General features: G+C 40.0%; 1 protein-coding gene across 1 annotated transcript; it reads right to left on the minus strand.

The window, feature by feature from the left end:
* Window positions 1-1796: 1796 nt before the first annotated feature.
* Window positions 1797-9227, minus strand: uri1 (URI1 prefoldin like chaperone). The gene is made up of 11 exons (XM_068313779.1): window positions 8868-9227; window positions 8162-8196; window positions 6306-6384; window positions 5931-6066; window positions 4813-4904; window positions 4665-4725; window positions 4311-4503; window positions 3989-4226; window positions 3738-3889; window positions 2610-2850; window positions 1797-2506 (listed from the first exon to the last, which is right to left on the minus strand). The coding sequence occupies exons 1-11, from the start codon at window positions 8937-8939 to the stop codon at window positions 2318-2320; spliced, it is 1488 nt and encodes a 495-aa protein (XP_068169880.1). The 5' UTR covers window positions 8940-9227; the 3' UTR covers window positions 1797-2317.
* Window positions 9228-12977: the final 3750 nt, after the last annotated feature.

Genomic DNA, 12977 nt, shown 5'->3' on the forward strand with positions numbered 1-12977 from the left:
AAAAAGCACATTACTCGGGCGGCAGAGGGGATGAAAGTGAGATGATGCCCTTGTCCCTGAGAAAATTAGGTTGAGGTCAAATGGAAAGACGAGAGAGAAGGCCAGTGTGAGGAAGACCATAGATCAAGGCTAGTGCTTTGATCTACCTATGCACTAGCATTGATCTGTACGTCAGGGTAAATCGTGGGATGTTATAATCTCTGACTGCCTTGTTAAAGCTGCTTGTGGCGGAGATGAAGTACTGGGTTGTGAGTATGAGTCCCCCTCTAAAAATGTAAACTACATTCAACAATGCTGCTCTGTCCAGAGGGACTGTCCTCCTCCAGGGACCCTGTTAAAGAAGACGCAAACATTTCCTCCTCACTTTTAACATTTTAATCTGGCAGAATAAAATGTTTATTGGGGACCTCCATGAATTACAGATTAAACTGTTAATGGCCAGAAAATATTTTAGATATCTGTGGTAAGATCAAGCTAAACTTTACATCTATGGTCATGGACTTTTACTCCATGAGATTCCAGAAGGTAAATAACTTCAGTTAAAACAGAATATGGTAGTTTGATGATTCCCTTTGGTTTTTTAATCCATGAAACAAACAGAAAATGCATAAAAGTTTAACTCATAGTCTTTATTAGTTTTTGTTAATGTATTTTGAACCTGGTGGCAACAAAACTTTCCACACTTGTTAGGACTGAGATGACAAAAATCCTGAACAGATTTTTTTTAAACATGTTTCAAATTTAAGTCCCTTTTCACTGATGTATTCTGTGAAGCGCTTTGAAATGTCTTCAGATGTGATTAAGCGCTATATAAATAAAGGTCGATTGATTGATTGATGTACAAAGATGTGCGATTCTTCAAAATTTAAGAACTTGTCCAGAGTGTGAAATGTAAATGTGTGCATATTCTTTCTTTCCCATTAATCCTCTTGTGACCCTGTAATGGGTACATTAATCTATGGTTGGGAAGCACTGAATTAAAATCACACAAACTCATTTTATATTTTAATTTGAAATGTATAGATATATAGATGTATAAATAGACACCCAAAAAGGAATATGGATGCAGAGTTTTTACATCATGGAATAATAAATATGGAATTTCTTGTACCCAAACCAAGAATCTAAGCATTTCTTCACCCTTCTCCCAAAGTTTTGCTTCACACTTATCTATTTGGTGCTATGTTATTTAAAGATTAAATCATCAGGTGGTTTCCCACCTATTTTCGCTTCCCCGTCATGTTGAATCATTGTGGTTTTATATCCTATGCCACTGGCAACCATTTAGTGCAGATCTCTAATCATTATTCTGGTCCTCAGAAGCTAAATTTGGATTTCTGGCCTGATTTGTGGGTTCTTGCTTTGGAAATTTGCTCTCTCATTAAGGCTGCAGTTTGATTATATGCTAACAGGAAAAGGCTTTTTGTTTTCAGTTTTTTTTTAGATTTCATGAGACGTTGTGGATCTGTGACAGCTTGGCTGCTAGAAGATGAGATTGAGCTTCATTAGATCCTTAAAGCACGACAGGAAACCGTCACGGAGCAATAATTTGTAAAAAACAAGAAAGATCTGTTTCTAGTGATTTAAAATTTAAAAGTTTAGAGGACTGAAATGTTATAACACATAGCGATCACATGTAGACCTGCCAAAATGAGAAATAGAAATCAGTCTTTAATATATTTATGTAAAATATATTCATGTTGATTAAATACATATTATAATTCTAAAAATCAAGCATCTTGAAGTGCGAATAAGCGAGGGAATACTGTACTTCGAGAGACAAAAAGAAACAAGAGTTGTAGTCAAAACTGTTTATTTTTTTGTTCTCAACTTTACATAAATCCCATTACAAAGGAAAATTTACATTCATTAGGCAGGTCAAGCAAAGGTAGTATGAGAGCTAGCAGGCACCTGGTCAGGTCTAATGATAAATGCTGGGAAAAGGAAAGAACAAGAATCAGAAGAAGGTAACTCATCACAAGTGGTCAAGGTTAGAGGTTAGAGGGTCACCTAACCAGAAATGAGCTGGAACAGACCTCTCAGAAAGATAGACAACTGTCAGTGTGGGGGCGGAGAAGATAAGCACAAGTGTAGTGATCTCATGAAAAAGCAGTTACACACAAAGCCAGTTTATTTATGTTGCTAGTTTCCTCACAGATCAGTCCTACTTAACAACAAAAACCCGACATGGTTAGAAGTGCAAGTTGGATGAAAGAAGCAGAGAACAGAATGGTCTGTGTTTTATCCTGTTTTTCATCCAGAAAAAAGAAAACAAAACAAAACGAAAATAAAAGCCATGTGTATTTGTTCATTACAATCATGTCTGCTGTAATCTGGCAGCTTTAAACTTTGACACCCTTTTGGGGGGTTGCTGGGACAGGGGCACTTCAGGTGCCACCTCGTCCTGTTTCCTCTCCAGTATGGTGGGAAGAGCTGGGGGAGAGATGGTCAGATGGGGGACAGTAAAAGGCATCGGGTCTTTTTCTATCACCGTACCTGAAAAAGCCTGGGGACAGGGAGGGGGAACAGGTAAGTAACTGGGCTTAAAACAATCCGCGTCTCAGAACTGACACATATTCCCAGAAAAGGGTTAAAAACTTATAGTTTACCTCAAATCTACTGGCGGGGTGCTGCGGGAGCGCGGTGGGACTGTCCTCCTCCACGATGCCATCACTGGTGTCGCTGTGCATGGCCTCATCGTGGCTGAAGCTGCGGCCGATCATCCGGCGCTCTTCGAAATCGGCGGCGCTACTCTCGCTCGTGTCGCTGCACACGCTGTTTTCTCGACTGCGCGACTTCAGGATGGACTTCCTAGGGATGGGTTCCCCGTTCCTCACGTCCACAAACAACCTGAAAAAAAGCAACAAGCTTCACAACTGCAATCTCTTTTTGTACAAAGTTCCCTTTGCTAGTCTGGGCACAAAGTAAGGCACAAGATGCAAGGAGGTTATATTTAGTATGTTGATTAATCGTGGCGTGTGTTTTGGGTGGAAGGTGAATAAAATCATCACCCATTCCTTTAAAAAGCAGGTGTACCTGCACATGGTGCAAGGCTATTTAAAGAGCAGCACTCCTCTTACAACAGACCCTGTGCCTCCATGGCATCTGTGCCATCCACGACATCGCTTTTGAGTCCACACGAGCAAATCCACTGATATTGAACTGAGGAGGTAGAGGCTGGTGCACATCCCTGTGTGAAATAGTGATAAATGGCTTGCAGGCTGTGGATCGGGTGGGCCAGATCATAAAGATTTATTATGATGATTAATAGTGGATGGGATGCGGGTGGGTGAAATAATATATCTTTAATGAGCAAAATATTAATTACATTAAATGTAGCAATCCCCTAGCAGAAAAAAACATTAAGAGTATACCCAGTGAGAGGGACGTTGTGTTTCTGTGCAAGGCCCAGCCGCTTAATTTCATGCAATTAATCTGATGTAATTAATGTTTTGTATTCTTCTGTACTTCCAAAAGGTCACACGCATACACATGTGTACACACACACACACACACACACACACACACACACACACAGGGTTCATAAAGTAAAATAGTTATGAGAAAATTCTGAGCTCCTTCTCTACTGACTAACAAACAGTTTATTTCTACTTCCTCTGGAGTGTTTTTTTTTTTTTTCCATTTACCTGTCACTTACACAACAGTGCCGTTCACGGCCGTGAACATTACAGCTCATGATTTCTCTAATTCAATACATCTTCCTGCGTAGTTTGTACCTGTAAATATCTGCTGGCGTGGTGATTTTGTGAAGCTCGTGATGGGAGTGTCCATTGCTGTGGCCATTTTTCTTTTTCCTCTTCGAGTGCTCCTTCTGCTCTTTCCTTTCGCTAAACTTCAACGTTGTGTTTTTTCCTGTGTTTATCCTCACCTGGAGATGAAAAGAGAAATGAAGGATGAGGGAAAACTCACTAAAGCATTATACAAAGATGTGACACATGCAACAAATGTTCATTAAAGTCACGCTGACCTTTTTGGGTTCGACTGTGTGAGAGAAAAAGATGGTAGGCAAACAGCTGGCTTCTTCTTCGTCATCTTCTTCCTCCTCTTTCCTGTCTGCATCAGGTGATGATTTACTATGAGGAGCGGAGGCCCAGCTGGGCTTCAGGCTCACTTCGCTGACAGGAGGTTCAGCATCTCCCTCCTTCTCCTCTTCGGAGGAAAGTGAAGATGTGTCTGCACCGTTCATGTCTGCATCTTCACCCAACCTGGAGGCCAAACATGTAAAAATCATAAAATGTGCAATTAGTGATGTGAATAAGAAAACCGCCCCAGTGTTTATGTGCATCTACCTGTCCTGCTCATCCTGTAGCTTCTCCAGCTTCTCAAGTTCATCCAACCGAGCCCACAGCTCCTCCTCAGACATGATGCCTTTTCTGTTCGGCCCATCTCCGCCCTCTTCCTTCTCCTCCTCATCCTCTTTTAGATCCAACGTAGCATCAGACTTGGGCTTCGTATTCGGCTTGTGGGCAATTCTTTGCTTTCCTGGAAAAGAAAAAAAGAATGAAAATTCCCCAACCTTCAGAAAGTCACTGTGAGCGTAGCACACATTAAAAGTATTGCTTAAAAGATTTTTTTTTTCCTTTTGATAGGTCAAAATAATATTTTTTTTAAAAAAGACAGAAAAACAAGGCAGATAGAGTTACCTTTGGTGAGAGTGCCGCCGTTTTCGACATTTTCTCTAATGTCAACATAGTCTCCTTCACTCTAAAGAAGAAACAGAGTCAATTCATGTGTCCCCATTTATGTGTCTTACACAAAATCTATTAGATAACTGCTAGAGAAGTAACATACGGCTGACATGGTTTCCAAATTCTTCACAAAACCAACTCTGGTTTCAAAGTTTTTCATCGTCTTTGACAGATCGTCCAGTTCCCCCTTTACATCTGCAGACAAGAAATTATCATCCAAAAGTTACATTTAGAGAGTTGGAAGCTGACTTCAGAACTCAGCGGGCAAGAAATAAGATGTCTGCAGGCTGACAGAGATTTAAACAAAACATTTAACATGACAATGACAACCAGCTGCTGAGGAGTTAAAATCGTGAACAAGTTGGGAGGAAAAAATTGAAAAATGATGACACAAACAGTTCATAATATCTTCTGCCCTGAATACCACTCCGGATCATTACATCTTGACAACAATTAAGCCCTTTTACTAATAGCAGCAGAGGGCCCTTGTTTCCATGGCAATTGGGAGCCCCTCCAGTCAGTGCATCAACTGGAAGTGAAGAAAGGTCAAACACAGAAGGCCTGACAACTCAGCCGCTGTCTGACACATTTCAGCTAGCTATGTTTGTATTACAGCACTTAACTCTGTAATAGCAGGGTGGGCAGGGTCTGGGGGTGGGGTGGGGGGGCACATTTCTGCTTCACTAAACACTCTAATAATGTTCACATCAGAGATCATTACTTGGGCACATTTGAGATTTTCAGATGTTAAATGAGGAACAAGGCAAATACAGTGCTGTAAGAATGTCTACACATGCAGATTTATGCATAACCCATGTTAGAATACAGACTTCATTTGATTTTAAACTCGGACAGTTTGATTGCATTTAAAGGACCTCATCTGACCACAGATGAAAAAGTATAAAATGTTATTATAATAGTGTATTTTCAAAAGCGGTGGCAATATGTTCCAGTTCCATGTAACATCTAAATGCAACAGCAAATGAGTGGTGCAAAGGTGCTTTGCTGCTTTAAGTGACATAAACTACCCCTCAGTTCATTAAGCATATCCCTGAAATGGACTGAATGTTTTCCACACTTCAGTTATTCCTCGGTGTTCATGCAGCTATTGAGACCTGATGCAGCCGCCCCCTCTGCTGGACACTGGGGGCATAGCGCTGCAAGACTGCATTAAAAAATGACAAAATCCTTCCATTCCGAGGGGTCAGAACATGGGCTTACATTTCATCCTGCGTTCGACAATTTTCTGAGCCTGCTTGGCAGAGCACTTAGTAAACCAATTGTCACCAAGCAGCGCTGTGACCTCGTTGGTGTGAACCAATTTCCCAGGCATGAAGGCCAAAGAGCCGACCGGCACCTGTTCAGAGTACAGCGGGGGGAAAGGGCAGAAACAAGAAGAGGCAGGTTAAAGTTTACAGGAAGTGGATATGAAGGCAAAAAATAAAAAATAAAAGTCAGTGAGTTATAAAGACATACATATTTAGGGTCGGAATCTGTTATATAAAGAATATTTTTTAAGATACATTAAATTATAAACTTTTGAGCTATTATATGTTAATTACAGAGTACTATATGGGGTATTATAGTCGCACTCACCATGATATCATAGGAGAGTTGGTCTGGGAGAGTTTGAAGGCGTTCGTTCAGGGCTTCGTAGTCACCTGACACCTTCATCCTATGACAGCGTTTATTACACTGTTATCTCCAGCTAACAACTTCTTCTCATTTGAAGTTTCAGTTTCAGATTTTTTTTTTTTTTGCGTGTTTTAATTAATGTCAGATTACTACTTTCTCCAGTGTGTACACTGTTTATTAGATTTGTTGCATCAGTTTGGCTGAATTCACACTCAACCTTCAAAGTGAACTAGTTCAAGGCAGACATTTTGATATGTCACAACAAAAAAAATATACAAGATAAAACCGATGGCTAGATTCCAATCAGTTCACACAGTTTCAGGATCTCGGTACTGAAGATGATGGCTTCATGTCACTTTAGAGTCTATAACAAGTCTGGTGCTCTGACTAAAAGAACTGCTGTGTCTTTACAAAAGCAACACACGACCAATACCATTGCATAATAAATAAAGATAAGCTGTCGAGTAAACAGCAAACAAGAGTTCAAATACATGACTAAGCCTCTGTGGACAGGATCACAGAAAAAAATACATATTTCAATGTGGATTTACAAGAATCACTACAATAATTCAAAGCAGAACAGATCTACATTTGATTCAGCAGATGTTTCTGGCTCCAAATTTATTTAGAAAGAAAAATTCTGCGGATTGCATTTCAAACCTTGAACATATGATCTCCGTTATCATCTGGGATCCAAGCCTTTTCTGTTGGAGGCTTGAAACCTCGTCTGTTTTTTCATTCATGGTTTTCTAGTATCTGATGGATTTTACGACCTGCTTTGAAATGACTGACACCCATCAATAACACAGGGTGGCGCCAGATCTGGTGAGTTTCTGTCATCAATTTAAATGGGAGGGTAGAACACAGCGAACTCAGCCTCGGCCTTTTAACATTGCTTTCGGCCTCCAAAGGAACTCCGCTGCAACGCATGACTGATAAATCGTGTGACCATGGCAACTCCTACTGCCAAAATCACACATTGAAGCGCAGCAAAGTTGCATTCTATGGGAAGAATTGTCTGGTATGACCTTCTAATTTAGCACATACCCTGCGCCCTCAGTAGGATGCTTGTGGAGAACACAACCACCATTCAAGTTACTAATAGCACACGTACGGTACTTTGTTTTTCTGGAGTGACATGTCAAAATGCCTGCTGTGGGAAAAAAAAAAAAAGCTTGTTGGTACACAAAAGCTGACGTCACCCAATTCCCATCATCGCTCTCTTCCAACTAAAACTTGAGCAAAGACCTTACGGACTGAGCAGAACAAATGAGACAAAGTGAAAAAGAGAGATTCTTCAGGTGTTCTGTCTCCTGAAAATTCTCCTTTGTTCTGCTGAAATTTTGTACTTGGAAAACAGGCTAATTATGGCACGCTCGAAACAAACACCACTGAATGGTCAGCAAGTGTCTAACTTGTCGTTTTTGACAAGAACCTGCACATAAAAATTTAATAGAATAAATAGGAGTGGATAATAATGACAATTCATTTAATGTTATTTCCACAATTAATTGTATTTATAAAAGTATCACTCAGAGTCAAGCAGAGCTTTAAAAGATAAGATTTAAAAAAAAAACACAGCTTGCAAAGGTTGTGCAGAAAACAAAGTAAACTATCAGAGCAAACTTGGACTTGACATGTGTAAATAAACACACACACACACACACACACACACACACACACACACACACACATTAAATGAAGCTGGTGTTGCTTTGAGTGACATCATATTTGCTAAAGTACTCAAAAACAAACAACAAGTACAGAAAATGTTCTCCATCACTACTGACACAGCTCAGGGGACTCCTCATGCTTACCAGTGCTGAATCCGACTATCACAGTCTTTCACCACCTGTTTCAAAGGACAAATTGTTTCATTATGAATCGTGCAGACATTTGTACAAGTTACACAATCTTGTGATGAGGGTGTAACTAACTTCGGTGACTTTTTGATCTCCCCCAGTGCACATTAGTCTTTCTGTTCAAATCAATCGACAATCGGGACAAGCAGGAACGGACATGACCTCCTAGCAGCGGAAGTAGGAGAGGACGGCCACCACGTGGTGGGGCTACGGCCACGGTTATGGACATCTGTCACAAATACTAGCAGGACGACATTATGAGTTGTGCACCATCAAGAAAAACTAGTTTGATTTCAATTTTTTTAAACGCCACTGATTCTTAAATTAACGTGGGGGGGCGTGGGGGGGTGGGTGTAGATCTGCCTGAAACCAGCAGCAGACATGAGCACAAGGAAACTAAACACACCTCCAGAAAGAAAAGAAAAAATGTCCTGAACAACAGCTACAAGTTGTTCAGCCACGGAGGACAGACGCTTCTCGGAGAGACGCGCCGATGCGAGGTGTTCGTTACAGCGATCGGAGGTGGGGGTGACTGTACACCGGGGGGGGGTTCGGTGGATCCACTCGGGTTCCGGATCCGTTACTTCGGTCAGCCGCTGGATGCCTTTTGGCTAACGGTCGATCGCCGGACAAAGTGTTCGCTATCAGATCGATTCATTACCTTCTCGTGTTCCTCTCGGAGCCTGGCAACCCCGTGGAGACGGTCTCTGTTCGTGATTCCGTCCTCCTCCATTGTTAACTCAGTGACAACAGGAGTATGTTGTGTGGCCCAGAAGCTGAGCTCAGGGTTTGTTGTGAGTCCTAAAGAAGTGTTTATGAACGCAGCAGTAGCTGTTCCTGAGGCCCGTTCCGGTCGTCTTCATCAAGGAGACAGTGCTAGTGATCCTCCCTGTCCCCAGTGATACCATCTCACACGCTCATTTCAGGATTTCTGCATGATTTCCAAAAATATTCACGGTTTCGATATTCCCAAGGTTGGCAAATAGTCCCCCAGTTGTCTCGCATCGACCTGCACGTCAGTGTGACGTCAAAACAACAGGATTTACACCGGAACTTCCGTTCTGACGTGTCAGAATAAAACACTTTTTAGTCCGTGTTTTGTTTTTTGTGTTTTTTTCAATCTTGAAATGCATACTTTTGCCAGCAAATTTGCTTTGGTACTCTATGTGCTTTGAAAATAACAATTATTATGTGCTTCTTATTAGCTTTAAGAATTAATCTTAATTAAAGCAGTAATAAAACTAGGCAGTCAGAGACTGCGAGAATGACACCCCTTAATTCAAAATTTTATCATAAAGACCCATGATCCAACATGTAACTGGTGCATTCTATTTGTCATGAAGTTTCAGAGATGTGTACCTAAAAAAGTATAAAAGTGAAATGTGACCTTGACCTAGTTTTTCAAGGTCAAGATTATGACCTACTTTTCATCCCCTCGCCTCCCTGAATATAATGCATTTTGTTTCGTCTTTCTATCTTATTTGGTTCCTGAGATATGTGCAAAAATATCTCAGGATAGAAAATATCTCAGACCATAGATCAAAGCACTAGCTTTGGTCAAGGTTGGTGCAAAACATAGAAATGCATGATGCAAAAGAACAAAACCAAAGACTCAAACACACAAACCCAATACTAATACACAAAACCGATACACAAAACCAATACACAATAAACAGATATATACAGGTATGTACAGTGAGGTAATAAATATATTAAAATACTGTAGAAAATATAAAATTATAAATATATCCAGAGCAGACTCTTCAAGGACATTTGTGGAGAATGCTCAGGATGTAATGTTCCCCATTCACTCAACCAACCCATCGGGTTTTTAATTGTGATGGCGCGGTCCTCAGGAACTGGACACACATGAGATGATGGCGCAGCTCAGTACCGTCTCAGATGATGGAAATGATGGCTCAAGTCAAGTGTCAATTCAGAAGTGTGGTGAAATACAGTTCGGTCATATCTTTGAGGGTATTCAAAATGATGAGAGTTGAACTAACACCTTCTTCTCTTTATCACAGAAGAATCATGATAAAGAAACTTCTAAGGCCTCTTTTTTTTCATTTTCTTCATTTATTTCAGGCAAGGCGAGGAAGGAAAAAAAAAGCAACTAAATAAGCAAAGCACATACAATTCTGCCTGAAAAGGAGTAGGAAGAAAACTTATAGCGTAAGTATATCATCTTACTGTTGATATGGTTTTATATTCTATTTATGTGACATATGTGTGTAATAGCAACCGGACATTCTAATAAAAATAATTTTAAACCAAAGTAGTTATTAAACCAAGGTAGTTATTTGTAGTTAATTCCTATCTAAATCCTTTGGTGGCAAATAACAATTTAGCATGCGTTAAAATATGATCACATTTTCCCGTTTGCTCTAATGTTGTTGAAGTATTTTGTATTCAACATGAGATAAAAACATAAACGAGGTCTGTGAATGTTATTTGTACTGTCCTTCTTCAGCCTGGGTTCATGCTCTTATTTTGATGGTATCGTACAGTTTCCTCCGTTTATCCACCACATTGAAGACACTTGACGGCGTTCCCGAGTGTACCGTGGTGCACTCTGGGTAAATGCGAACACTTACACTTCTGTTTACACTTGCCAAACTGGAAGAAGCCAAAATCCTGCACAGTAACACAATGAAAATCGTGACAATTTCCGTTTGTTTCGTTAAAACCACAACATGACATGTCATCCCCGGATGACACGCACAACCTCCTGTGGATGTGCGTCTCATTCTCATGAGACAATTTATTGATGCATTCATTATGTCCGTAAAGTAGCCCATTTAATAAAGGTAGACCAGTCATCTGTAGGTAATTTATCACTCAAACAATGCGTCGACGATGATTTTAAACACAATTACTGTATGCTGTATTCAATCGACCGCTTCACCCTCCCCTCTCCAGAGGTGTTGGAGTCTGATGCGTTTAAAGACTGTTGGAAATATCGAAAATTCATGGCAAAGATCAAGGGATGACGAGGGTTCTTCTTTCTTTCTTTCTTTCTTTTGCTCGTGAACAGCCGTCTATCTATTTTTTTCCTCAATTCATAATTTGATAATGCTAGTACATCATTCCAATAAATAAGTCATTTTTCTTGCAAAATGAAAGGGAACAATCATTCATCAAATTAAATGTCTTTTTTGTTATTTATTTAATTCAAATATCTGCTTAGAATTTGAGTCGATCATAATAATTTCCTGGTAGGTCATGTTAATCAGTGGCACATGAGACGTAATCCAATGAATTTGTAAATGTCACCACTAGAGGCCACTATTGGTACTATGAGTTTTAATGTACAGTATGGTTACACAGTACAGTACTGTACTGTATTTTCACTGTGTATGACAGAGGTCATGTTTTAAATTTAGCAACGAACCTTCACACAACCACTGAGATAATTTTTTTTCAATTCAGCATTGAGTAAGTATTGAAAATTCACTCGCAAATTTGTTTAGTGTCCACAAATCTACAATAGGGCTGCAGTAGTTCAGTCAGACTTTGCCTTTTATGAGTGTGTGTGTGTGTGTGTGTGTGGGGGGGGGGTGGTAATCATGTATGACTTTAAAAGTTGCTGTGAATTAGCGATTGAGTGCTAAGGTAAAATAAAGCCATTTTTGACATTTAAATACAAAGGATGATATGAGATCCAATTGTTTGCATGAAAAACATTTTTGTAAAAATGTCTTCAGTTAGAGCAGGATTTGAACATCATTTACTGTAAGTGTATTTAAACCTTTTTTGAGCCACAGCACTTTTTTCACTGAAGTAAAAATCACGAGGCACACCACCAAACTAAAATCTTACAAAATCACACTTGGGAGCCAAATACAATATATATGTAGTCTCTCAACTATATTTACACTAATTCAGTGTGAAACCTGGGCCTGTTTATAATCTGCAATATAATAGAACGACCACTGCTGTGGCTCCATCAGCAAAGACACTCGTGTAGTTTTTCCCACAGAATTCTTCCTGTTCTAATGTGACCAAAAAAACTTCTCTCCTGTTAATTTTTCTGGTAATACCTTGCAAAAAAGGAAATTTTCTCAGATGGTGTATTCATCCACAAAACTCACATTGGACAAGAGTTGAGCACGTTTAATATCTGTGGATTTGTTAAGTTGCAATGTAAATTCCTCACTAATCCGTATCTTGTCCAAAAACATATGAATACATCTGGTAATTGTACTATCTGAAGTACTTTGGTCATTTCTCTGACTGCTTAAGGGCCAAGCATCTCATTTACAATAGATTTGCAGGTAGGCGGCATACACGGCGCTGCCACAGTGAGGGACTTTTTTTTTTTTTAAATGTAAAAAGGACAGGGAAATTGGCTACCGGTGTAAAAATTTTGCCAAATCAAACATGCGAATCAAACCAATGACTTCCATACTGGATCGGTTGAGGCCCGAGTTAACAACAACCACCATCGGTGCTGTTGACCTACAGGGCGCCGGTGAAAATTGGACTACTGTTGGTCGAAGGAGGAGATGAGGAGAGTATATCTGTAGCAATATTTATCTTGCTGCTGTCATTACTGATGATCGTCTGCTTGACTTCCTGAGAAAAACATTTCTTTCACTGAAAGTAACAGATGTGCATCCATCCATCTTCTGAACTGCATCATCCGCTGTCACGGGTCCCTGGGATCTAGAGCCCATCCCAGCTGGCTTATGTGTGTGTTTGTTTCAACCTGTATGCGTGCAAAAATAGTTGAGCAAAAAAAAAAAAAAAAAAAAAGAATTTCTCAATG

Source organism: Antennarius striatus, chromosome 4, assembly GCF_040054535.1.
Source record: "Antennarius striatus isolate MH-2024 chromosome 4, ASM4005453v1, whole genome shotgun sequence".
Taxonomy (NCBI): Eukaryota; Metazoa; Chordata; class Actinopteri; order Lophiiformes; family Antennariidae; genus Antennarius; species Antennarius striatus.

Bases quoted from the DNA above. Each gene is read 5' to 3' on its own strand.
- uri1 (XM_068313779.1), bottom strand. From the start codon at position 8,939: ATGGAGGAGGACGGAATCACGAACAGAGACCGTCTCCACGGGGTTGCC. The intron at 4,726-4,812 runs GTATGTTACTTC...TTTCTTCTTTAG, and splicing joins ATTTGGAAACCATGTCAGCC to AGTGAAGGAGACTATGTTGA. The intron at 2,507-2,609 runs GTAAACTATAAG...CCCTGTCCCCAG, and splicing joins ACCCCGCCAGTAGATTTGAG to GCTTTTTCAGGTACGGTGAT.